General features: G+C 46.5%; 1 protein-coding gene across 2 annotated transcripts in view; it reads right to left on the bottom strand.

Moving 5' to 3' along the window:
* Zw (glucose-6-phosphate 1-dehydrogenase Zw) overlaps window positions 1-25,375 on the bottom strand; it is a 37,253-nt gene extending 11,878 nt beyond the window's left edge. Inside the window, exon 1 of one of the 2 annotated variants that reach the window (XM_037425870.2) lies at window positions 25,265-25,375. In XM_037425870.2, coding sequence (XP_037281767.2) covers window positions 25,265-25,360 — 96 coding nt within the window. In that variant the 5' untranslated portion in view covers window positions 25,361-25,375. Of the gene's footprint in view, window positions 1-13,084; window positions 13,225-25,264 lie in introns of those variants that run through there. The other variant, XM_037425869.2, reaches the window with a different exon arrangement.
* Window positions 25,376-25,705: the final 330 nt, after the last annotated feature.

Raw genomic sequence — 25,705 nt, 5'->3', positions numbered from 1 at the left:
GTTTATGGAGCTTATATGCAACAAAATTAACGTGAAAAGTTTTAAAAAGGCGTAAACGTAATTATAATTAACCCTACGTAAGTGACGCCGTCACTCAGTAAGCAACTTTTTTTTAATACTAGGCGTCCTCTAAAACTAGTAGCAAACGCCAAAATTGCCGATCTCAAAGGTCTATCCGACAACACAGGCGTTTGTTTTTTAACCTGATGACAAATATGTATGCTTAGAAGTTTCCCGAGAAGCATTTATTGATTCTCGTACACCCCAAGCGACGCACTACTTTTTGGTCGCGGCAGTACACAGCGCAAACAAGAGCGCTAGCTTTGACAGCGTTGCACATGATGTATGAAACGGGGTATAGTACTAAGACGCTTATTCCGACGTATGCAGCGCCGCCAGATATGACCGCTGTTTCGCGCTCATCCGGCAGGCACGAGAAATCTTCGAGGCGTTGCTTCAAACAGAGTGATTCTCAAAGAAGAGTCGTAGGACTCCCCCCCCCCCCCCCTTTTTTTTTTCTTTTTTGGGTGTGGGCCTGCGCAGAATGGGATTTCAGGGCGCCTTCATCACTGCTCGCGGAGTAAGCGGTGATCTATTCAACGACGCCGCCTCGTTTGCCGACTCGCAATGCGAACGTCGCGCTTCGCTATCTGGGGCTGCGCGCCCGAGCGACCACAAAACAAAAGCCGAGTTCGCGGCAACGAAAGCCGGCGAAGCTCGAACAGGTGCCCGCTTTCGTAAGAACAGACTCGCCGAGTTGCGAAGCGTGCGCGTGCGCCGAGGCCCCGTTACGACAGCTCGCTTGTATTTCGCTTCTCGAAGTCTGCGGCTGGCTTTGATCGACGCAGATTGCCTTCCTCCGCGCACCGTTAGAAGCGTGCAGCAGTGCGGAAGCGCTTCGAAAACGCAATTGTCCGCTTGCCGCACGTGGTATGCTCGAAGGTGATGAAAGCAGATTGCTGGTCTGGTTGAAATACTGAATTTTAATGGCTTTTCAGTTCTAAGGTGAAATGGAGGGGGTGTGGGTGGTAATATGCTAGCATGAAAAAGAAAAGGGCCTGTAGGAACGTTAATTCTTAATGCCACTTTTCTTTCCACGTTTGCACGTATTATTATTATTATTATTATTATTATTATTATTATTATTATTATTATTATTATTATTATTATTATTATTATTATTATCACACGAATGTGCGATACAACATTTGAGGGAATTTTCTAATGTTCACAACTCCCACGATAAAAAGGAAGAAGGCAACAACTGTCCCAACAAATGGCTGTGATGGAAGGCTTATATGCATATATAAACACAGACGATGTGGCTGTGTCTTGTCTGCGACCGTCTGTGCTTTAACTCAGACCTCCCTGCGCTGAGAATCATCGTAGTGACAACCTATAGCATCACCTATAGTTAAAGCCCGGTATAGCAGCAACCTATCAAGCAACCAGTGGCGTCCTGAGCCAGAATGTGGCACGCCAGTCCCACAACGTCCCCACCCACCCCTAACTTTCTTTTTGCCATGTCATAGAGGGCACGAAATGGCACTCGACCACACATGCCCGCCCGACTCCCACTCCGGATCGAGGAGGTGCTCCCCTCCCGAACAAAATTCCTGCCAACGCCCCGTAAAGCAACCTATAGAACCTGCATCACATAGCTAAGGCCTGGAAACAAAATGGAGACAACTGGATCGGAATTGTGCGTTGTTTTAAGCCTTGCACGTCTTAGGGCAAGACTCATCCTATCTTTTCCCCTATAGGCGCTGGAAATGCGTTACTAGAAGCTTTCTTGTGCAAAATACATCAGGCCATTCGAACCAGATGGTGAAAGCTATAGAAACGTTTGCTAAACTGTTAAATTACGTGCAGGAGGAAGCGGATGAAGTTTCAGACCAGTAATAACAGGCTTGATAATGTTTGCTGGTGGTTCTTGCCCTGTTTCGCTTTAGTGACCGCGTAAGCATATACGCAATATTTAACGGCATAAGGGTTCGCTTGCAACGTTAAACCGTAAGTGTTCAACTAAGCGAGGAGCCCTATTGATATTGGCTCAACCAGTATATGGTCACCAATCCAGTTACGTTGCGTAAGGCGCTTCACAACTGTTATAGGTACGAGTTTCTCGAATGCCCCACTGAGAGGAGTGAACTATACGTGGCATTTACATTGCAAGCGCGCAACTGTCCCCGTTTGATTGATTTGTGGGGTTTAACGTCCCAAAACCACCATATGATTATGAGAGACGCCGTAGTGGAGGACTCCGGAAATTTCGACCACCTGAAGTTCTTTAACGTGCACCCGAATCTGAGCACACGGGTCTACAACATTTCCGCCTCCATCGGAAATGCAGCCGCCGCAGCCGGGATTCGAACCCACGACCTGCGGGTCAGCAGCCGAGTACCTTAGCCACTAGACCACCGCGGCGGGGCAACCGACCCCGTTTCGACAGTGCTTACTGTATCTGAGCGACGAAAAGTGATCGCTGTGTAGCGAGGGTTCGCAGGATATGCGTCACAAGGCGACTAAGCCACGGCGTGCCAAAACAGTACGCTTGAATGCATGGTGTCCATCAAACACGTAAACAGCGGAAACATGTTATAGGTATAGCCGAACTATCATGTGACAACGCGGTGTCGTACGCTGGTGTTTACGAATGGAAAATAATTCTCGTTGAGTAACTTGAGTCGATCTCAACCCAACTTTATACGTCCATCTTTTTCATAAACAGCTGCAACATTGAACTGCACACTGAAGAGCTTCAAAAACTAATGCGAGAGCCTTGCGCGGACGGAAATTGAAGATGCCTCGTGCGTTCACTTAAACCCCATACAAATGTTAGATTTACATTGCTTTGCAAGTGTTCTTACGCGAAATTTCTGTCATTCATGAATGCGATAAGTATATGAACGATATATTTACAGTTGAGCAAGGATAATTAAGGCCCTGTTCCCACAAACGTTCTCGAGACAACGAATGCACTTACGGCATCACACGTTTATGAACTACTTCAACAAAATTTATCATACGACCAAAAATATACATATATTCAAATGTGTTCCGTCTATTAGGGTGGCTGGCTTACATTAATCTCTCATGAATTCAATTTGCAACAATCCATGGATAATAAGAGTTCAATTAGACTTTGCTTCTGTGTTATTTCTTTTAAACAATATTCATGTGTTTACACATTTGTATTTTTATTCCTCAGTTCACAGGTACACGGTATTCCAACTAGGAATAAAGGCTGTCTCGATATATATATATATATATATATATATATATATATATAACCCGTCGTCATTCTAATGATTATGGCGTTATTGTGATACTATATACTAAACACGCGCACAAGTTAACTTCTTCGAAGGGACGAAATGCAGAATCGTTAATGTACTCTCGCGCACGCTCATAAACGCTCAGAAACGTTGAGAACCAGACGAGTAAAAAGTTCATCTATAATTTCTCTCTGTACGGCGTGCATGTGACAATGAGATCGTCGTCCCGGCAAGTAAACAACCCCATGATTTAATTGCTCATAGTTGATTTCTTGGCACTGTTTCCCCGGCTTTCGCAGTACTGCATGGCATCAAGTGATACGAAGCGCGCGCCATTTTCTTTTCCGTTTACCGCCCACTTCGAATTCCCTTTTAACCCAGCGACAGATTGCATCCCACTCTCCCCTTTACTATCTCTGCATTTCTTATTGTTTATCTCATAGTTTACTTAGTCGCTCTAACGGCACGTTCCATAGAGAAAGTGAAAAGTCTAGCCGCGGCAACGTGCTTTGCATTATCGAACTGGGCCAACAGCGGAGTGTCGAGAAGGGCACGCCCAGCGCTCCTCGACTCGACTTTCCCCCTTCACGTGACAGAGTTGAGCACTGCGCCGCTGCTCGGCTGAAAATGACGCTGCGCTGCTCGAGAATTGCACCACATTATCGATGATATGCAGTGACTTGCCATGCCTAGAGAGGGCGCTTCCATCGGCTTTCTCAAGTGAAGGTGAAGCGTTGAGTGAAGGGACGTTCTTGAATACGGGGGTTTGTCTCATTGAGTGCGTGCAAACGCGAGATCCGGTAACGCGCCGCATTCGGGATCAAATTGGCTTCCTTCCTCAATGTCTCACCAATGGAGAAAATTAACCGTCGACCGCCGTCCCGCGGCGCCAATCACGAGTGATACAAGCAAGATTAGAAATTAAGCAACGTGGAATAGGTAGGCTTGCTTTAGGAGCTCACGGGAATACACCAAATCAGAGAGTACAAGGTGATATGGGATGGACATCATTCGAGAGCAGGGAAGCTAGCAGCAAGATAAAATTTGAGAAGCGATTGAGAGAAATGGGGGAAGAGCGTTGGGCTAGGAAGGTTTTCAGCTACTTGTACATGAAGAATGTCGATACAAAATGGAGGAAGCGAACCAGGAAGTTGACTGGTAAATACTTAGAAAACAGCAGGTGGCCAAACCAAAAAGAACTATCGGTTAAGAAGAAAGTGAAGGAAACGGAGACTGACATGTGGAGAATGGGCATGATAAAGAAGTCCGCACTAGAGATCTATCGAACGTTTAAGCAGGAAATTGCCAAGGAAAGGATCTATGATAATACTCGGGGTAGTTCTCTACTGTTTGAGGCCAGAACGGGAGTACTGCGAACCAAGACATATCGGGCCAAATACGAAGGGGTACACACAGTATGCAGTGCGTGTGGAGAGGAAGAAGAAACTGCCGAACACTTGATAATGTTCTGTAAAGGGCTTCACCCTATAGTTCAGGATGATGGCGCAGAGTTCTTCAAAGCACTTGGGTTTAGGGACCGGGAGGGCAAAATAAACTTTAAGCGGGTAGACTTAACTAGAAGGAGGTTATCTGATTGGTGGCTAAAGTCAAGGCACGAGTGAAATTTAAACTCTTCACTGCAAAGTACGAATCCTCAAACTCTTTCTTTTTTTTCTTTTTTTCCCTTTTTTCTTTTTTTTAAGAAAAAAAAATATAGTTTTTGGTTCATTAGGTATTACGGCTTGGTGGCGCTAGCCACCGCCCGATCTAAAGGGTACAGCCATATCCATCCCATCCCATCCCACAAGAAAAATCATCACGCGATGAAGCCACAGATCGTCAAAATGTGTGGCGTCACCATGAGTGCAGATGCCGTGACGACAGATTATGACGTCATCACACGAGATCGTCGACGGTGGGCTAATCACGGAGGCAATGCAAAATAAGGCGTCGTGCAGAAAGCTTGAAATGCGTCCTGTAACGGGACAGGGGTACCGCTGCGTATGCAGTTTTGTACTTCGAGACCCTCGTGTGTTAATTTTATGCTCTGTAATAATTCTTATTATTTCATAAAACATATTGATTGATTGATTAATTTATTGATCGATTATAGAGGCAGTGGAAAATTATTTTAGCTGCATAAGGGCAACGTTTTAACCACACAGTGACAACCTTCAGGATCGAGCGTACGCGGATTTCGTCGCTTGATCAATGGAGGTTGCAGACATGCCCAAGTTTAAGGTTAATGATGTTGTAGGTAGCCGGCGAATCGAGCCTTGCATAATCTGCAGGCAATTGCCCCGCCCGGTTTTCTCTTTGCTAATTGTAGCTGATGTTCCTTGTTCGTTTTTAGCTAAGCACGAGCAGGCTTTTAAAAGTAGAAATCGTGCATAGTGCGACGTAAGCCTGCATAAGACGGTGGCCTGTGTGCTATTCCACATGCAGTATTGTGCCGGTATACTCTAGCTCGCTGCACTATACCCCAAACATAATTGTCACTTGTCACATGCGAGATCTGTAGCATTCAAAAATTTCAAGAGAAGTCGCGACACCTGTTTCCTGAAGACGCCGCTCATCCACATGTGCAGTTTGTACACTTTTCTGTCACGTTCGCGCTCGCCGAAGAACACACGCGTCTTAGTATATGCCTCCGCTATTCAGATGTGGTACACAGTATTCAACTATACATAGGGACTCTCATAGAGCGCGTATAGTATATTTATTCCACGCTAGTGTGAATGACACAGGCATTCGCACAAGCCGCAACAACTCTTCAGGAAAGTGTGGTCTTGCGAAGCCGTGTCCTGTATAACACGTGCTTTGTTTGCCTTCACTCGAACAACTTTTCCCGGCGCTGTTTCACTTTCTTCCATGCTTGTTTGTTCCTGTTCGTTTCTTTTATTCTTCGCCTACGTTCGGTGTCAACAGCGCAGCACAGATCGAGTCACGTGTAAGCATATGTGATGCGTGCACTCGTGTGTGTAGTGTATGCATCCGCGTGTTCGCGGAAGGGGCTGACAGAGGTTATCGCCAATCTGTTATCATTCAGCCTCTGCAGTCATCGCATGGCCTTTCTTTATTTCCTTCTTTTTGCAGGCTCGGTTCTTGCCGGCTACAAGTTGCCCTTTAGAAGCTTCGCTCATTGATTGATTGATTGATTGATTGATTGATTGATTGATTGATTGATTAATTTATATGTGGGGTTTAACGTCCCAAAACCACCATATGATTATGAGAGACGCCGTAGTGGAGGGCTCTGGAAATCTCGACCACCTGCAGGGTTCTTTAACGTGCCCCCAAATCTGAGCACACGTGCCTACAACATTTCCGCCTCCATCGGAAATGCAGCCGCCGCAGCCGGAATTCGATCCCACCACCTGCGGGTCAGCAGCCGAGTACCTTAGCCACTGGACCACCGCGGCGGGGCCTTGCGCCAGCATGTAATATATAGTTTGTTCTCCTCGAACATCCAGAAAACTTTGCCGCGGCGTGCCCGAGACAAAATGGAGACGCGCGCGCTTGTAAGTGGTATTTTCGCTTCATCCAATCCATTTCGCGGCAACAAAAACTTATCCGCGCTTTTCTACCCTGAACGGTCAGTATCAATCAACAGCACGAATTGAAACGACGAGAAACATATATATAACAAGATACGTGTACCAACCGATATTAGTATTCCACGAACTATCAGCCACTTATCGATCTGGCAGCACATTGCACGAAAGAACGCCGCTTATTTCGGAAGACCGTTATCACGTTCTTTTGTGCGGCGGCGTCGTTGCGTCGGTAAACATGACGATAGTTATAGCGCGAGAACAAAACGACGACACAGAGACAAGAAGGACATGAATGTCTCTGTGTCGTCGTTTTGTTCTCGCGCTATAAGTATCGTCATGCCATACCAACTAGCCCAAGCTGCCACACTTCTAAGGTAAACACGAGCCGATATCGAGATATGAGCTGACAAAATATGCAGGCGCAAAAAAAAAAAAAAACTAGTGCTCACGACAAAGAAAAAAAAACAAAGCCTGCTTGAACAATTACAGCGGGTGCGTAACCATGTGCTAGGTCGGCCGTCATGGCAATCTTTCGTTTAATCGCTGAGATAGCTATACGGGGGAAGAGGGAGGGAATATGTGTGACGATCAGCGCGTTCAATGATCTCAGAAGAAACCTTTTAAGTCATTGCGCGCGTCACAAATGAGCTAGCTGCTGGCACGGACGAATGAATGGGACCGGTTCTCATCGCTGCAGTCTGCGAACGACGTCTTTATCTCGATCAGTGTAACTGATAAAAGAAGTAAGGTGCTGCGGCACTTCGATTATTGCAAAACCAGTCCAATCATACTGAAAACACTTACTCGGATGTTTGTTATATTTTCCTTTGTTTCACGCTTGTGAAACCACAACACAAATACTTTATGAACACATGCAGGAACACTTATAGCATGTGTCTTTTTTTTTTTCGTTTTACCTGCCGGTTTTGTAGCAGCGTACAGAGCCAGCATGTTTTTTTTTTCCTTTGTAAATGTAACCTTTTATGTAAATTTCGCTACTCCCCCCCCCTCTTCCTATGTAATGCCCCATCAAGGGGTCTTAAGGAATAATAAATTATGATGATGATGATGTATTGCCTGCGCGGTACATATTTGATTACACGCATACGCACGCGCAGGGAGAAAGAAAAAAAAAACGACGATATTTTTTTAGCACACCAAGGACAGGACTGTATATACGTATATGCATTGTTTTTCTCCCTCAAATACTATTTCATCTTAAGAACCGAGTCGAAATGGGCATAGCTGTGCCCAAGAACTGCCGACAAACCCTCCATTTGATTTATTTCTATGAGGACGAAAAGTAGAGTAGATACTACTTTTACCCGTTTTAAGGTTAAAATACAATTAAACAGTAAATCAGTAGTAACTAGCAAAAGTTTTTTTAAAAGCTATGCTTTTATTTACAGGATATTGGAAGGAAACAGCTCAATGCTTTGTGCTAACATTTGAGACGACTCGCTCCGATTTATCCATGATAATCTCGGTATTCTTTCATTTCATACGTATACAAAAAAACCTTACAGTTATGGGGCGTGGGCAGAGTGGGGTCCAAATATCCTGGCCCTCTTTTCTAAGCGGAGTGTGGGGGGTCGACAGCTTTTCAACGGAGAGGAGGGTCCCTTCCTTCCTGCATGGGCTTTTGCACGGGAGTATACATACAGAAACCTACGTCACGGCCTTGGCAGTGCATTTTTAATATTAGGGGGAGGGGGGGATGTTTAAGTTAACAACAGCCTAGAGAGGACTATGGCGGCACCCAGGGATCCCTCAGTAAAAAAAAAATGTCTTTACGTATCCGATTTACCAGGCCCTCGTAAAAATCGTTAACGGACTTCCTTCGGAAACGTCCAGTATCCGCCTCTCTGCATTATACTGTTGCGCATGCAGTGATCCTCAGCGAAGCACCGCACTACGACCATCGCGAGCGCAATTATTTCGCTGTCAATGCGTATACTGCACTTGCTTGTACGCGGGCGCCTTTGTGCCTTCCTGTGTTATCGATGGGCAAAGAGTACGCGTGTAAATAATTAACAGTCGTGAGCTTTCCCGCGGTGTCCTCGGCCCATTTTTTCGAACGCCTTCGTTTTCGCCATGGTATATAGCTACGTCCGGTCACTTGTACGGTGCACTGCTAACAATATAAAAAACGGTCGTGTGTATATAGGCTGTAGTCAGTCCTTGATCGTATACGTGCAATGCTGCGGTGCACAGTAACTGGATGCCCGGAGGGAAACTGTTTCGCAGAGTCGGGCAAAATGACGACTGTTGATCGAGATGCATGACGGTTTGGTAGCGGCCTTATACGCTATGTTTCAAACTATAAGGAAGGAAAGGGGAAAAAATTATAAGAAAGGAAAAAGTATGAAGTGCTTCACAGATATAATTGATGATTGATATGTGGGGTTTAACGTCCCTAAACCACCATATGATTATGAGAGGCGCCGTAATAGAGGGCTCCGGAAGTTTCGACCACCTGGGGTTCTTTAACGTGCACCCAAATCTGAGCAAACAGGCCTACAACATTTCTGCCTCCATCGGAAATGTAACAGACATAATTGATTGATATGTGGGGTTTAACGTCCCAAAACCACTATATGATTATGAGAGACGCCGTAGTGGAGGGCTCCGGAAATTTAGACCACCTGGGGTTCTTTAACGTGCACCCAAATCTGAGCACGCGGGCCTACAACATCTCCGCCTCCATCGGAAATGCAGCCGCCGCAGCCGGGATTCGAACCCGCGCCCTGCGGGTCAGCAGCCGAGTACCTTAGCCACTAGACCACCGCGGCGGGGTAACAGACATAATTGAAGAAGGGAGTAAAGCCTCATCAGTGTTATAATTCAGTGTAATTATTAAGGGCACCAGCACCGACCACAGATGATCTGCTGTAAAGCAGGTGAATGGAGCATAACCGCCGTATTCTAGAACGTCCCTTCACTCAATGCTTCACCTTGACTTGAAAAAGTTGATGGTAGCGCCATCTTTTGGCAGACGAAGCCACTGCATATCGGCTATAATCTGTAGCGTTTCTTGAGAAGCGTAGCGTTAATTTCAGTCGAGCAGCGGCGCAGTGCTCCACTTAGTCAAGTGAAGGATGAAATTCGAGTCGAGGAGCGTCTGCGAATACAGGGGTAAGACACAAAAAGAAAACTTTTTAGCTGCCTCGGCGGGAAGCCACGAGTTTCATAATAATAATTGTTGGGGCTTAACGTCCCAAATGGTTAAATCTACGAGTTTACATTTACAGCCTGTTGTAAAATAAGAACACGTATATACTCTGCAGTTCGACCGAATGTATACTGTCACACACCGCTGGTAAATTCGAAAATCTTTCAGAGATAGTGATCTTTAAACGTTTGACGCCGGCTGTATACACCTGCCAGGGCGAAAAATTCGCATGCCTTCAATACTGATGCCATGGTGTTTCACGTAATAGTGCGTGTCAGTATACAGTGAATACAATCGCGCTTTCAAATTCGATCAGCGAGTGCCGATATGCGCGCTCTTCCACGCGTACGATACGGCACCCGAATATCGGTCGCTTGGTGATGAGAAGGTTTCACGTCCCAAAACCGCGAGATGATTGTGAGAGATGCCGTATAGTGGAAGACTCAAGAAATTTCGACCACCTGGTGTTCTTTGACGTGCACTGACATGGCACAGTACACGGGTCTCTACCATTTCGTCTTCATCGGAGTGCAACAGCTATGACAGGAATCGAACCCGCGTCCTTCGGGTCAGCGCAGCCAGGCACCGTAAAGCCACTGTTCTACCGAGGCGGACTGGCGAGGAGGAACGTTGTTTCCTCCTATGTGCTGGTTGTGAAGTCGTTGGCAAAGCGTACGCCTGCGATTTGTGCGATAGTTATAAATATGTTTGGATACCCAGTACCTCCGGGCACCCGCCAGGTTTTATAATGTAAGAGGGGTATACCACGACCTTGCGATGGTTGGTGTATGGCTTGAGAAGAAACGCTTGTCTTGAGAAGCTGGGCTGAACCAGCTGTTCTTGAAGAGGACGAAAACGGCGATACCTTCTGCAACCTTTGCGGGAGCACGTGTCAGGGTCGCACGGTGGACATGTCTTTTCGGTTTTATTCTATCTTGCTCCCTCCCCCATCCATCTTCCGACGCTGCGCCGTGCTTCCTTATGGGTTGCAGAAATTGGCTCCTCTTTCCTATATAACACCGCCTACCACAATTATCTGTGGCCGTGCCATAGTATTGGCGGCACTGGTTTCGCTCAAGCGCGAGCTGAAATGCGGCACGGTCTGAGCTCAATGAGATTCCGTCTTGCCAGCGACGCGTTATACTCGTTATCCAAATTACGTCGATCCGCTAATTTCACCATTGACTCGGTAACGCCGTGGAAGCATCACAACCAGGACGCTCCAGTGGGCAGTGTTCACTGTCAGATGTCGCCAAAGGTGCGATTGCATAAAAGACGACAATATTTTAAACCCTGCATTGTGTGCTGGACCTGCGCAGATCGATGCTATATATATGAGGGAGGACTGTTTCAATCCAGTCGACTGCGTGAAATAATCACGCGGCGTTGTTGCCGCGTGACCAACACTGATCGTTGGTATGAGTACACTGAATACAGATATCGCTTCGTCAGCGCTCGTCACAAAAGCGTGAATATGTATACACTACTAGGTTGAGAACAAAACGCGGGCAGAGACAGCGCGAACAGTATAATTGTTCGTGTCACGCGCGCATCATGTGTTCCCCGCGCGTGCAGCTCTCTTCGCAGTGTATGTGCAGACGAGCCTTACATATAGGTATGCAGACACTATTTTTTTCTGTTTTTCCGATGGTATATAGTCAACTCTCTTCTCCCACTCTTTTCTGTTTTTCCTCTGCTTGTTTTCTGCGGTTGTCCGTTGGACCGGGTGCGCTTTACGCCACAGACCCGCTGCTCACTCACCCAAAAAGCACTGCTGTTACTCCGGTTTCGGATCGCCGAGAAGTGACCTCGAAAAGCTACACAAGGGCGGGCCCCTTAATGAGGCCTCTCAGAAGACTCTCCCTTCCCCGTAACCTTCTCACCTACACGGCTCGCGCGTCTAAATTGCCGCGTCTGTTTGACCGTCCGCTCTCATTGGTACATCGTTTGTAGTCGCAGCTTGTTTTTCTGTTCGGCCCTGGACTCCGCTGCCCCCGATTCATTTCGCGAATTTCGCAAATATCGCCTACCAAAAACCCCGCTTCTGTCTTGCGTACCTGCAAAATGCTCCGCGGATTTAGAGCCGAAAAGAAAAGAAGAATTCCATTTTGCGTTTCAACCTGAATAATTAATGACAGGCCTGTCACCTCACCACGAAATGTGACGTTGAAATTTATGCCACTGCAGCGCGCGTAAGACGAAGAGTGAGCATAGACAGAGAGCTGCCGCGTCTAAAGTGTCTGACCTCGGCGATAACCCGCCGCGGCGGTCTCAGAGGCTATGATGCTCGACTGATGCCCCAAGGTCGCTGGATCGAATCCCGGCGGCCGCATTTCAGTGGAGGCGAAGTTCTCAAGACCGGCGTGCTTAGATTTAGGTGTATGTTAAAAAGAATTCCGAAAGGTCGACATTTACAGAGCCCTCCCTCGGTATCAAATCGTGGTTTTGGAATTCTCATTATGACCTCAGTGACATCCAGGCGTTGTACAGGCATCAGTGGAAGCGGCACCTGTAGTGAGAGCCAGTCGTCACTCCGCGCGCCGTCTTTCCGCGTGGTCTGCTCACGATCGTATCCTATCCCTCGCGCACTCGGGGAAACTGTTAACTTGCAAAGCGATGCACGCTTGTTCAAACAATTTACGCGTTTCCAAGTTCAACTGCTTGTCACAATAACATCCGCGTGCTTCAACGTGCGAGGATACGTTGCCAAAGGGGCGAGCCACAGATGCACCGGTTAAGTGCATGCAGTATGTTCAAATAAACGACCGGTACCTTATCACTGACCTATCGGAGCGAGTGAAAAGAGTGTGGCAGCTTGGGCTAGTTGGTAATGGCATGACGATAGTTATAGCGCGAGAACAAAAAAACGACGACACAGAGACAATAAGCGCTCGTGTCTTTCGTGTCCTTTCTTGTCTCTGTGTCGTCGTTTTGTTCTCGCGCTATAAATATCGTCATGAAGAGAGTAAGCCGCGAGAACGAACAAAACGCCACTACCGTTTCACGCATGCTAGTAGAGCAGGGCACCTAAAAAAAAACAAAAAACGGCATGGCTTTGCGCGGAGCGCAGGTCTTACCTGTCCCGTGGACTTGACCATACTCTGTTTTGTTTGTTTGGCCCGGGGGTGCGCGCACCTGTGCTTTCTGTGTTTTTTCGGGGGTGGCGGAGACTGCGGATTCCAGAGGGACTCCCGTAGAAGTCACACGACAAGTGAGCCTCTGGTAGGAACCGACGCCGAGGTTCGTTGGTTTATTTTTTTTTCTCCCTCTCTTCTGTCTTTTTTGCCTTCTCCTTTCCTGCTAGGATGTTTGTGGTGGTACGATTGGGCGGCGGAAGGTTGGGCCGTGAAGAACGCACGGCGTGTGGCGACGTCTACGCACGCGAGCTCGTACGTGCACCATCCCGCTTCTTCGCGCGCGAGAAACGAGGGAAGGAGGGACCGGCGGAGAGCATTTCTTCGTGGACAGTGGCGCGAACGCCTTGGAGGAAAACCGGAGTGCGCGCGTCTCTTCTTCTGCTTTCTTCTAGGGAGAGAGGCACGCGCACTTCCAGAGAGGCTAAAAGGAAATTTCGGTCGGGATGGAGGTCGGGGGTAAGAGCCAAGGCCCTGGCTGGCGGTCACTCTAACTGGACGAAAACACCGCAGAATGGGTCAGAGAATCAGACACTTGGTCATGATTTATTTATTTATTTATTTATTTATTTATTTATTTATTTATTGGGGAGAGTGTTAAACTACTAACGATAGTTATAGCGCAAGAACAGAACGACGACAAAGAGACAAGAAGGACACGAAGGTCTCTTTGTCGTCGTTCTGTTCTTGCGCTATAACTATCGTCACGTCATACCAACTAGCTCAAGCTGCCACACTTCTAAGTTGAACTACCGGTTCGTTCGTGTGTCTTGTATGCATGCATTTAAGATTCTCGGAGAAAGGAAAAGATCTTATCCTCCCCACCTCCCCAGATTCCTGGCTACACCAGTACGGAGAACAAGGGCAGGCGATAATCTTGTCCCCACTGAACGAAACAAATAAGCCTGGGCGCCATTGCAAGGAGTGGGTGCGGAAGGATAAAAAACGCAATGGTGACGAGTTAGGTGAGGCAATGAAATTAATAATTATAGAATCGGCGAGAGCAGATCAGGATTGACTGGAAAGGTAGGCGCGCGCATGAGGGGGGGGGGGGTGATGGTGGCCTCCTCCTCTAATCACCCGTGAGGGGGGCGCAATGTATACCCCATAGGTCTATCTTGCCTCGTCGATTACTGTGGCAATAACACTAGAAAAATCGATCGATTGAAAAGGTGTCCGGTTGGTAGAGAAGACGGCTCTTTGCGGCACCGGCAGGGCTCACAAACGGGCAAGTATACTGGTTACACATTACGACTACGACTGGACTACAATGAACTAACGGGTGCCGCTTTAAGGCGCTTCGCCCCTAAAAGGTTGAGTCGAAAACTCGATCGGTTCAAAAGGTATCCGGCTGGTAGAGAAGATGGCTCTTTAGGGCACTGGCAGGGCTCACAAACGGGTAAGTATAATGGCTACACACTATGACTAGGACTACTGCGATGAACGAACGGGTGCCGCTTTAAAAAGTTCGCCCGTAAAAGGTTGAGTGGAAACCTCGATCGGTTGAAAAGGTATGCGGATGGTAGAGAAGACGGCTCTTTGCGGCACTGGCAGGGCCCACAAACGGGTAAGTATACCCGTTTGTGGGCCCTGCCAATAACGGCAGGGCCCATAATAACGGCAATCAAGGGCCCTTGATGTTGTATTCCAAGAATTGCTTACTTCTCATCTTTTACTTTTAGAAAGCTGGGGACCAATGGCAGCTCATTGTAAGTAGCGCGCGATATCTTTGTTATTTTTATTTTATTTCATCTGTTGTGAAGCATGTGCTGTGCACCCGACCAACAGGGTGCCCGTCACCCCCACCCCCCTTCCTTATAGGGCATGCCCTACACATGGGCTTATCTATGACTGGAAATCGTTTGGAGATGTCTTTATCCTGCAGTATGCATACAGGACAGGCGGAATATGTATCTGCCAGTATGCGCACTCTTACGTGGCTTCGTTGTGTAAGTGTGTAATGTGCGAGCATCAGTGAATCATGCACAAAGATGTGCGTGCACAGCACTGCACGGATTCAAACGCGGCATCACATTTCTTTCTGGTATGAGCAATAGCTCGATATAACCACGTCATGTCACGACGAGCCTGGTCTCTAAATGGTTCAGAGCTTGGCTCTGATCTACTTTTTTCATGTCGAAAATGCGTCGATATGACCCCCGTACAGAGGAGGAAGCAACAAAAAGGGAGAAAGCAGGGAGGTTAACCAGAAAGACATCCGGTTGGCTACCCTACAGAAGACAGTAGAAAAGACAGCACGAGCGTAACATAGCCTTAAATCATCCTTTTTCAATCCGTGAGTGCTGGTGTTGGGCGTCGTCAGCAAGGGGGGGAAAGACGCTATAGCCACCCCCTCCCCCCCAAAACACACCAGTGCCCGTCAGTGCATTGGGCGTGACTTGTCTGCTGAGCCTCTCACCGGCTGCTGCGTTGGCAGCGCAGAAGGCAGACCTTCGATGTGGACGGGTGACCGCGGATGTATGTGATTGGGTGCATACCGTAGGTAAGCACATGCTGACGTGAACGTACGCAGTGCACGTGTGCGCTATACAGAGCCCGCAGGCTGGAATGGGAATAATTGATTAATTAAGAATACTTGGGCCAGTATTCAACTATATATCTTCCGCCATAATTATTTGTAAGAGAAAGTTACCGCAGCCTGTTCTGCGATGCCGACAAACAGATATAAACGAAAAGCCTGCCTTATTGGTTTATTCCATGCTTTCCACATTACTTGCCAACTCGAACCATTTTTTTTTTTTTAGTGTACGTCGTAATGGCATCATCCAGGAGTACTACCGATTTCACTAGGTATACTGGCTGGTGAAATAAAGAAAGAAAGAAAGAAAGAGAGAAAGAAAGGAAGAAAGAAAGTTCAGCGCACGACCTTGAAGTTCATGGTCCCCCTCCGCTCCCGGCCGGAATATCCCGCAGAGAAATAACCCCAATTACCTCCATTCACGTCACCGCACTAAATGTGGCGAGATTGTCTTTGTTTGGGCACCACGTACTACTGCGAAGCGTCTCTTCCTCGGCCCCTCCAAACTACCACGTCAGAACTCGTTTTCCGCGCAATTGTATGTATATACGCGATGTTGCGGCACTGAGTGCACCATTGTCTCGAGGTGCAAGGCCTGCTGTCGCCAACGGCGGAGGACGTCCAGTCCCTTTATTTTAACTTTTTTTCGTGATGTATACTTTCCGCTAGCAGCTCGGTATACGTCGCTGCTGAAAAAAAAAAAAAAAAGTAGGTCGCGCGAGAAAATTACCGGACGGGTTGTCACCGCTTTTCTCGCCCACAAAGGCTTGGCCGATCGTTTAACCGTATATCCATTTGTGGTCGATGTCTCAGAACGCTTCGGTGGTTGGGCACGTCTTAGGAGCACCTTAAAGGGGGTCCGAGGGACGAATCAGTCCGCACGAGTGGAGAAAGGCAAAAGTTAATGCGAACAAGTTGGTTTAAACGATTTCCTCTCCGCTAATGGCCACTATAGTCAAAGCACGGCACATGCCGCTTTCCTCGTACGCATGCAAAAAGCAGCGTTTCATTTGTCTGTGTAGCTGTCGAGACGGGGCCAGACAATGCGTATATACACGCATGTGCGAATAATAAGCGTGCTTGCGTGCACGAATAAGTGGTTCGTTTAGGGCAACTCGCTAAGGGCGCAGCCAGGATTTTATTTGTGATGGGCTCGCCCCCCCCCCTCCCCCCTATATCCGTAGATGTGTCTGTGCAGCGCCTCGTGTATTTTTTTTTTTTTTTTTTGTAGAGGAGCCGCTGGTCTGTGTGTGGAATGTGGCAGGGGCATCTTAGCCATCCCTGTAAGTTTACACTCACAAATTGTGTATCACATTTACAAACGTTCTTACGGCATATACAACAACTGGAGCGAGATATATTCCTGCTTCCAGGTTTGTTCATAGATGCTCCTTTGTTGAAAGATTTACGAAGCAACTGACAATGCATATCGCAGCGGAGATGCTGCTCTTCTAACACGAATGAAGTTCCGAGGGTATGTATACACAAGAAAGTGCTGCCACCTCAAATTAATTTATGATACTCCTGAATTAGTTAGTTAGTTAGATAGATAGATAGATAGATAGATAGATAGATAGATAGATAGATAGATAGATAGATAGATAGATAGATAGATAGATAGATAGATAGATAGATAGATAGATAGATAGATAGATAGATAGATAGATAGATAGATAGATAGATAGATAGATAGATAGATAGATAGATAAGCGCGACCGGTGATACTAAACAAATAGCTGCTGCCGCTGATGAGCCGGAAGGCGTATATAGTCACCGTTCTCCCGGCTTATGACGTCACTAGTTAGTGCACTTTCAAGGTGCAAATTCATATAATGTATACGCACGACGTGACATCGTTTTTTCTAACTGTACTTCTGAGCTCCATAACGTCGCCTGACATATAAATGTCCTGTATGGCGCGAAATCTGGCGGAAACTAAGTATACCTGCCAATTCTAGCTTACTGTGTGTGTATTGGTTGCCTCCACTCAAGGAGTCTCTGTGGTCGACTGCGCTGCGTCGCAGTAAGACCGTCACGCCTGCGACTCTCAAAAGGCAAGCCATGCACCAAGAGGTAAAAAAGAAAGGTGTAATGACGCAGTTCTCTTCCTGCTCGATGACTGGTGTAATTATGTTATTTATTTATTTATTTATTTATTTATTTATTTATTTATTTTTGTGGTTTCTGTCACGAGCCCCGTTTTTTTTTTTCAAATTAAATCTGTGTATCTTTTTTTTTTCCTTCGTATTCTTTTCCGCTGGAGCGATTCACTATTTTTCTTCTTCGTGGAACAAAAAGACGCTGGTGGAACAAAATGGCCGCGTCCGGTGCGGAAGCCGGGAGTGGTTGTGTCATTGCAAGGGCTTTGCACATATATGGTCAGATGACTTAGGCATCATACTTACAGCGTGTGTTCATAGGGGGGGAGGGGGGGGGGCGCTCCCATTAATCTTCAATGAGTGCCAAGTCAGTTCCGTATATTTACTCAGTCGGGTTGTACCGTTATTCGTTCAAGCATATGGTTACAGATAATGCAGTGATTCTCACGATAATGGCCTGAGGATCGATAATGCAGTGATTCTCACACCAGTTTACTTTTTCGCTTTACCACCGAACTACGCGCTGTCCTAGAGGCAGGCTGTTGTAAATAAACAGCACGTCCTCTCTAATTCGTTTTCACTTTTTGTATATATGTATTGAGAAGCAAGTTTTCTTCCTGACTCGTCCTGCGTGTACACTAGAGGGGGTGAAGGAGCGATGCGGATAGACATTGCTCTCTCTTATGGGAAACCCGGCGCACATATCAGTAAACCGCATATCAGTAAACCGCAGCCCCCAGCTCCAACCACTTGCTGCAAAAGCGCAACAAAGATTAGGAGCGTAGCCAGAAATTTTTCTCGGGGGGAGGGGAGGGGGGGGGGTCAAGTTCAACTACACTTTATGTATAGTGTATGCTCGTGCGGGTGTTTGTATGTGTGCTTATATGTACGCATGCAAAGTTGGAAAATTCTGGGATTTTTTTTTTTTGCCCCCGAAACACATACTGCGGACGTATACTGCGAAACGTATGCTGCGAACCGTATACTGTGGTCTTTGCAAGCACCGCAGGTTTTTCAAAAACGGTGTGGGTAATGCTGTACAGTGCTGTTCTGAATATATCCAGATATGCACTGCCCCGCGCTGTATAACCCTATTCAGCGCTGAATAGCGCTGTGAGGCAGTACACGTGCATACTGGGGTAAACGCAAAGAAATGCCGATCGCACTATACGTCGCTATGGCAACACACATACACAGAAATGTCAATCGTAAAATATGACGAAAGACGTCTTCTGGCCGTCCTATAGACGTAGAAGCGTCAAAGCAGCCCCCCTTCCCCCTTATCTCCATCAGAGTACGAAACCTCTTTGCTTGCCCCCCCCCCCCCTCCATGCACATATGCCTCTCAATCCCCTCTAATTCTTCCCCTACCTTTTTCCCCTTCCTCTCAAGTGTCGCGGTTGTGGTGTCCTCGTCTGAGAGACAGTTACTGCGTCACTCAACCCCACCTTTCACCCTCCTTCAATTCAAGAATATCTTCTCTTTGCGTGGCATTGCTCACTGCCGCGATCGAAAAAAAGTCGCATGCTTGGAAATCGAACCCGTTTGTCACATAGCTCGACCGTACAGCTCCTGATTCATTCACGATGCAGTGTACACACAGCCGCATGTAATGCACCCTCTCGCACGGGTCATTTACGCGAGCGGTCCGCGTCTAATATATATACTGAAGAAGGACGCACCCACCGGAGAACGCACGCACGGACGTATACATATATGTATGTGTACACGCCAATGCTCGTGTAGACTCCACCCGGCCGAGCCAAGGCCAAACATCACCCGAGCGATCTGGAACGAGCACACATATAAATGCGAGCCTCAGCTTGCCCTTTCGAGAACCTCCAGGTACGATTTAGTTGGTGGCGGTAAATGGCTGCAACGTATACGATTAATGGAGTGTGTTTTCAGTAGGAGCATCCCATCTCGGTAGTTCATTCACAATGAATGGAGTCTCTCTGCTGTAGAGAGGACCAATCATAATCCTGCTGCGGGCAGGACGGATGGTGGTCTGCATATCACCAGACCAGGTATATTCTTTCGCGGGCCGGACAAGCGGACTATTGCCGGTGTGAATTCACGAGAACAAGATGATGTCGTTATTGTACGATAGATGTGTTTTACGGACAGGACAGGCGACTCAGTACTCCTGTTAATTGTGCACAAGTACAAATGAGTTGTTCTGCGAGCGGCACAGGAATCGGAATCGAACCATGCAGTGGAATTCGGAGCGGGGGTCTACATATTGTATGTGCGCTAACATACAGTTCATGCACAACATAAAAAAAAACGTTTAAAGGGTAAATCTCTCTCCCCCCCCCTCTCCCGCTCTGGCTAGTCTTATACTGACCTGCTGTATACGGGAGGACGGATTGATGGAGGTCTCATTTCAGTAAGCTGAATGACAGGTTTACTCATTCTCAACGCATACAAAATGAGCAGCTGATAAACTTTTTGTCTTCGCCACTGGTTTTAGGTAGTACCTCAGAGTTTCGATTGTGGGCGATGGGGCGGCCTCGCCCTGACTCTTTGAAACCTGGAACAACCTGTTAACGACAGGTAGAGGACTTTTCCGAAGAACCGCGAGAAAGCTTATGGGATCGACGTCTCATGTCTAAATCTAAGTGTGGGACACCTGCAGTATAACCACTCTGCGAATGCGTGCGTTGTACCCATTGTACAACGTTGTACTCGTTCCGTGCTAAAAAATACAATAAATTGTCAAAACGGATTATAAATTTTTTCACAGAGCCGATCCTGGTCAACGCTGGTCAATATATATGACTTACCTGTGCTACAGTCTCTGTAATTAATCGGCCTCTTTATCACGCCGACTTTGCGCACAGGCGATATTCGTGGACGGTAAGCCTAAATACTGAATCGTTAAATGGATCACGCGTATGGTCCACGGTCGAAGACGAGGGCGACAAACGACATCTTGCAGTCCCGGTCCACTACACTGCGATTTCCTCAAGGTTGCCCCGTATCAGTACATATAGAATAGATGCACCCATTCCTCGTATTCGTGTTCGTCGAGTTTGTTCTTTTTCTTTTGTTTTTCTAGGCTTGTCTCGAGGGGGGGCTCCAAGATGGCCGCTTGGCGTATACATAACAAGCCAACGTCTGCGACCACTGCACCAAATGGTTGACACGGCCTGTACCACCCACACGCTAAGAATTGGCAATCAATGAAAGGCGTTGCCCAGCTGCCCTGATCTGGCGTCGATACGGGCGTCTATTTCTTTGTGCTCCCGCAACCGGTATAGGCGTTTCGCAGACTGCGGCGCGTCGCTTCCTCGCAAGAGTTGGCGCTGCAGCTCCGAGTCGTTCTGGCGTGGCGCCCAAGACGGCAATCGGCCGCCCCTTAATCGACGAACGCAGCTACAAACACACACAAATAAAAGGTGGTTTTTGGATACTGTATACATAGGAGGGACAAGGCTTCAATATATGAACGTTTGAGAAACAGCGACAAAAATAAAAGGCTAGGGAACGGCCGACACAACTCAGGGAACTTGCGTTTCAAGAAACGTGCGGTTTTATGTCCTATCCCTCTTCGTGTAAAAATGTAATGGCGCTGTTTTAACTTCCGGGCCCTGATATTTATGACTCCTTGTGGTATAACAAACGTTGAAATTTAATTCTATATATACAGGGTGTTTCAAGAAATGTGTCCAATACTCTTTAAAAAATCACAAAAGGGCGTGTTATATATATATATATATATATATATATATATATATATATATATATATATATATATATATATATATATATATATATATATATATATATATATATATATATATATATATATATATATATATATATATATATATATATATATATATATATATATATTCCCTCTAGCTGCGCGGGAACTTCCCTCTAGCTGCGCGGGAGCACATAGCGTATAGGCAAAACCCGGTATACGCAAAAACGTACCGGAGTGCCGGACAGACTAAAATCCTCTAATGTTTCTGGCGGGCGGTGCTGGCTGCATTGTCGTGGTCGGTCCAGACGACGCTTTAACACGATTCGGTGGTCTGCCCAAAGTGTATCTGGTGGGCGACACGTACTCCATGGCTCCATCGCGGCAGGTGGTTTTGGAAACGTTGCGGCATGGCTTGAAAAGCCGTGGCGGGCGACGGGGTTTGGCGTCGAATTTCCTTGGCGATGGCTCTGGCGGGCGGCCCCGACTATATGATGCAGTGGTCGCACGCCCATGGTAGACCCTTCGGCCTGGCCGTCTGGTGTTGATTTGCGCTCGTGTGCCATTTCAACATACACTTTCGCAACGCTAAATCATGTGTGGGAACTCGGACAAGCAGTGGGACGTGATCATCGAGATTTGACATAGCAGTCTTGCCCTATACTGCTGTAAACTTTATGATATAGTTGACAGCTGTCAGCATATATGATAGTTTAGTTTACTAAAATAACTGTTACAATCATTGACGTACTCACGAACTAATCACGAACCCCGGACGAGGACGAATTTTTCGGCAACTGAGAAGCTTTCTTTCTGAGAAATCCGTACAGATTTTCTTGTGGCTTCGTGCTACATTAGGGTGATTGTCTTCTTTCTATTTCTTATTCGTATACCCTCCTGCCACCTTGCGGTTCCAGTGTTCTAGAACACTGCATTTCGCGTTTCTGCAGAACTAATTTGCAAACTTCTATCATATGTGAATGTAGTTCCCCTCAACCTTGAATCGGCCCTTGGCGCATTGCAAGAACCTCACGCTTGATCCGCTAATAGTCGCCACGAGCACGGCTTAAACAGACGCTATCTTGTAAATAAATGAACTGGCATGCTTTGTGATCGACTTGGCGCGCACTTGGCTGGCAATGTTCGATGTCGTGATGAAGTTTTGCGCGATACATGTCTCACATTCATTGCACCGCCTCGCTTTTTTTATATCTTTTTATATGACCGCGCTAAGTTTCCGTACCACACATTACATATGAATGGGGGGTGTAGAACGTAGGGCAATTATTGCTTTCGACATGTGTGATTCTTAGGATTTAAGTTCGGCCGTGTGTGCTGAAAGCATCCTGCTGTAGCCATGCGCAATCACACTTTGGAAGTGTTTCAATGTTTCCAAATTTGAGTGCGTTTGGTGGGTCGGTTCGTGAACAGTTTACCGCTGCCAGACGGCAGCGCGAACTTGTTTTTTCTTTTTTTTTTTTGCGATGGCTAGAAACGGCCACAGTGGTATAGCGTTTGCATACGCGGTAATGATCTTTTTTTTTTACATTATTTGCAATGTACGTGTGCGTATTTTTGTTTACCAATACATTTGGCAAGAAGCGACCGGGTATTGTTTGGTAGCCAAAAGCACGCTGCTCAGAGGCGCGCAGAACCAACGTTACTAGAACAGAACGGGCGCAATCACTTGCGAAACACCTGAATATACTTAAATGGGCAAGAAAGGGAAAACGTTTTTTTTTAATTTTTAGTAAATTAGTTAATCAGGATTCCAAAGTCGCCACTGTTGCAATGAGAGGACGCTTGGTAAGCGAAAAATTTCACACACACAAAAAAACAAATGACGATGCATGCTTCTTGAAATTTTCGCACCAAAAGCCATGATGTCATGAATTTTAACGACCTTTACATGACCCTACGTAGCTACGTAGCTCCTATAGATAATTGGTAGAAATGAAGTACGTTGGCCAGTGAAATGGCCATAGACTTGACATGCCAATCAAGTTTCAGGAAGTTTTGTTGAGCCACTATGTCACCAAAATACGAAAAAATGCACTTCGAAATCGGTCACGTTACGCGAACAGATTTCAGCGCAAAATTAAAAAATGAAACTATGACCTTAGTATTAATAATAAACTTGTGTTGATGAAGTTAACGACGTTTTAAAGTTCTCAGAGAACAGTTTACCAATTTAGTCGGATTCACTGTTTAAATTTAGTGTCCCTTTAAAATAACCGATTGCACACCATCCCGTTATTGCACGCGCTTTATAGATAATTATAAAAGAAGTGTAAGGTTTCTGGAATGACGCAGCATGTTGGCGTGAGGGCTAATCAGTGCGTCGGAAGTTGTGTCGCCAACACTGGCGAGGCCGGGATGTATGGGGGTTAACCTTTTAACCCCCAAACCAAATTTTTTCCGTTCTGCATGCAGCTCTGCATCAACAGACATAAACGGTGGGTGAATCCCCTCCCCCAGTCCTTATTAAATAATAATAATAATAATAATAATAATAATAATAATAATAATAATAATAATAATAATAATAATAATAATAATAATAATAATAATAATAATAATAATAATAATAATAATAATAATAATAATGAAAAATGAAATATAACGTGCAATCAAATCCCGAACAACAAAGGCATCGACAGTTCAGCTAAAGGTTGAAGGGCTTCTGAAAATAGCGCCCTTTTCTCTCTACAATTACTTTCGCTTTCACTCTTTCGGCACTTAACCCTTTCGCGGCCTAGGTAAGCGCCGAAATGACGGTGCCAACGGAGCCTTTGCAACTATTCAGTCATCATTCGGAATGTAGCGGCCTGTGTAGGCGGCAGGCAGGCAGCGCCACGGTGACAACCGAGAGAGATGTTTATTATTACAGAAAAGCCAAGAGGTCGGCCTGACTCCCTTTTCTGTCTGCGACCGAGCGTTAAGTAAAGGATGGGGAAATCGTTAGAGCTGCGGAACGCCATGGGCGCAGTAACCAGAAAGCGAAACCGCGCGCGCCAACGTCGTCTGCTCTTCCCTTTCGTGCGCTTTTTTTTTCTTGTCCCGTTCTTTTTCTTTCTTTACGTGAGGTCACGCTGCCAGCGCAGCGCACATTTGACTGCGCCATTTGAGTGTACTGACCTCTTTTACGATGTTCACGCACAGCTGCAGTGTTCCGGAACGAACCACGACAGATGGCTTAAAAAAACCTGCACGTTTCGTGATCGCGTTCGCCTCCAAGATGCAAAAATGCGCGTAAATATCAACAGTACAAGTGATTGTTTCTTAATCGAAACTCATTTGCAGCAAGGTGGACGCATGTTAATTGCAGTCTCTAGAAAAAACAACAACGACAACAACCACGAACGACAAACGTTGGCGCTATTTCACTAAAAACGTTCATCTCCAAATCTGGCACTAGGCGCGTACATGTTCATTTTCAGTTATTATACTTCCAACTACGACGTTGGTGTGTTCCAATTTTCCTATGTGCGACGCTGTTGCGTGATGCACCATGATGCTATATACACCAACCTTTGCATTTCTTCAATTCTTTGAACAGTACACTAAAACGCGTTCGTTTGCCCCTAAACAAAACAGCTCTAATGCACTTGTACACACTTTTTTGGCTCGTGACTGTTCCGATCAGCGGTAAGTAACGTATGCAACAACTTCGGTACAGTAAACTACGCTTACGTACTGCATTTCACAGCTTCCGCTCGCCCATACACCATGCAATGCCTGCCGTTGGAACGACATGCAACAACTGCTGCGCATACCCTGTCTTCACTGGAGTAGGAGCTCTCTTCCGCCGAGCAGAGACAGCTGTGGATGATTTCCAACAGGGTTTCTTCACTCGCCGCGCGGCCAGCCATGCGCAGCTGCACACTACACGTGGTGCGCAGCGTGATTTAATGCATGTGTGTTTATAGCTTCTTTGTCTTCTACACAGGGTGGGACGGGCAACTCGTCTTTGCCTCGCGTCACCGCCAACTCAGCCGCGCTGAGAACGTGCTTCCTGCTGGGAAGCAGCTTGAACCTTTGTCCACCTGCTAGGGCACCTCCTTGGTGCACAGATTGGAATGTTGATTGCAATCTGGCGTCAGTACGTTAGTTCACTATATGAGAGCGAAATAAAGCGAGCGAAAAATAATGGCGCAGCTTACAATTTTAATGTTGTTTTCTTCATCATTGGGGCCTTGACACTTATTCTAATTCTT

This window comes from Rhipicephalus microplus, chromosome 5, assembly GCF_043290135.1.
Source record: "Rhipicephalus microplus isolate Deutch F79 chromosome 5, USDA_Rmic, whole genome shotgun sequence".
NCBI lineage: Eukaryota > Metazoa > Arthropoda > Arachnida > Ixodida > Ixodidae > Rhipicephalus > Rhipicephalus microplus.
The sequence above is the reverse complement of the archived record's forward strand: the minus strand, read 5'-3'. Positions and strand labels throughout refer to the sequence as shown.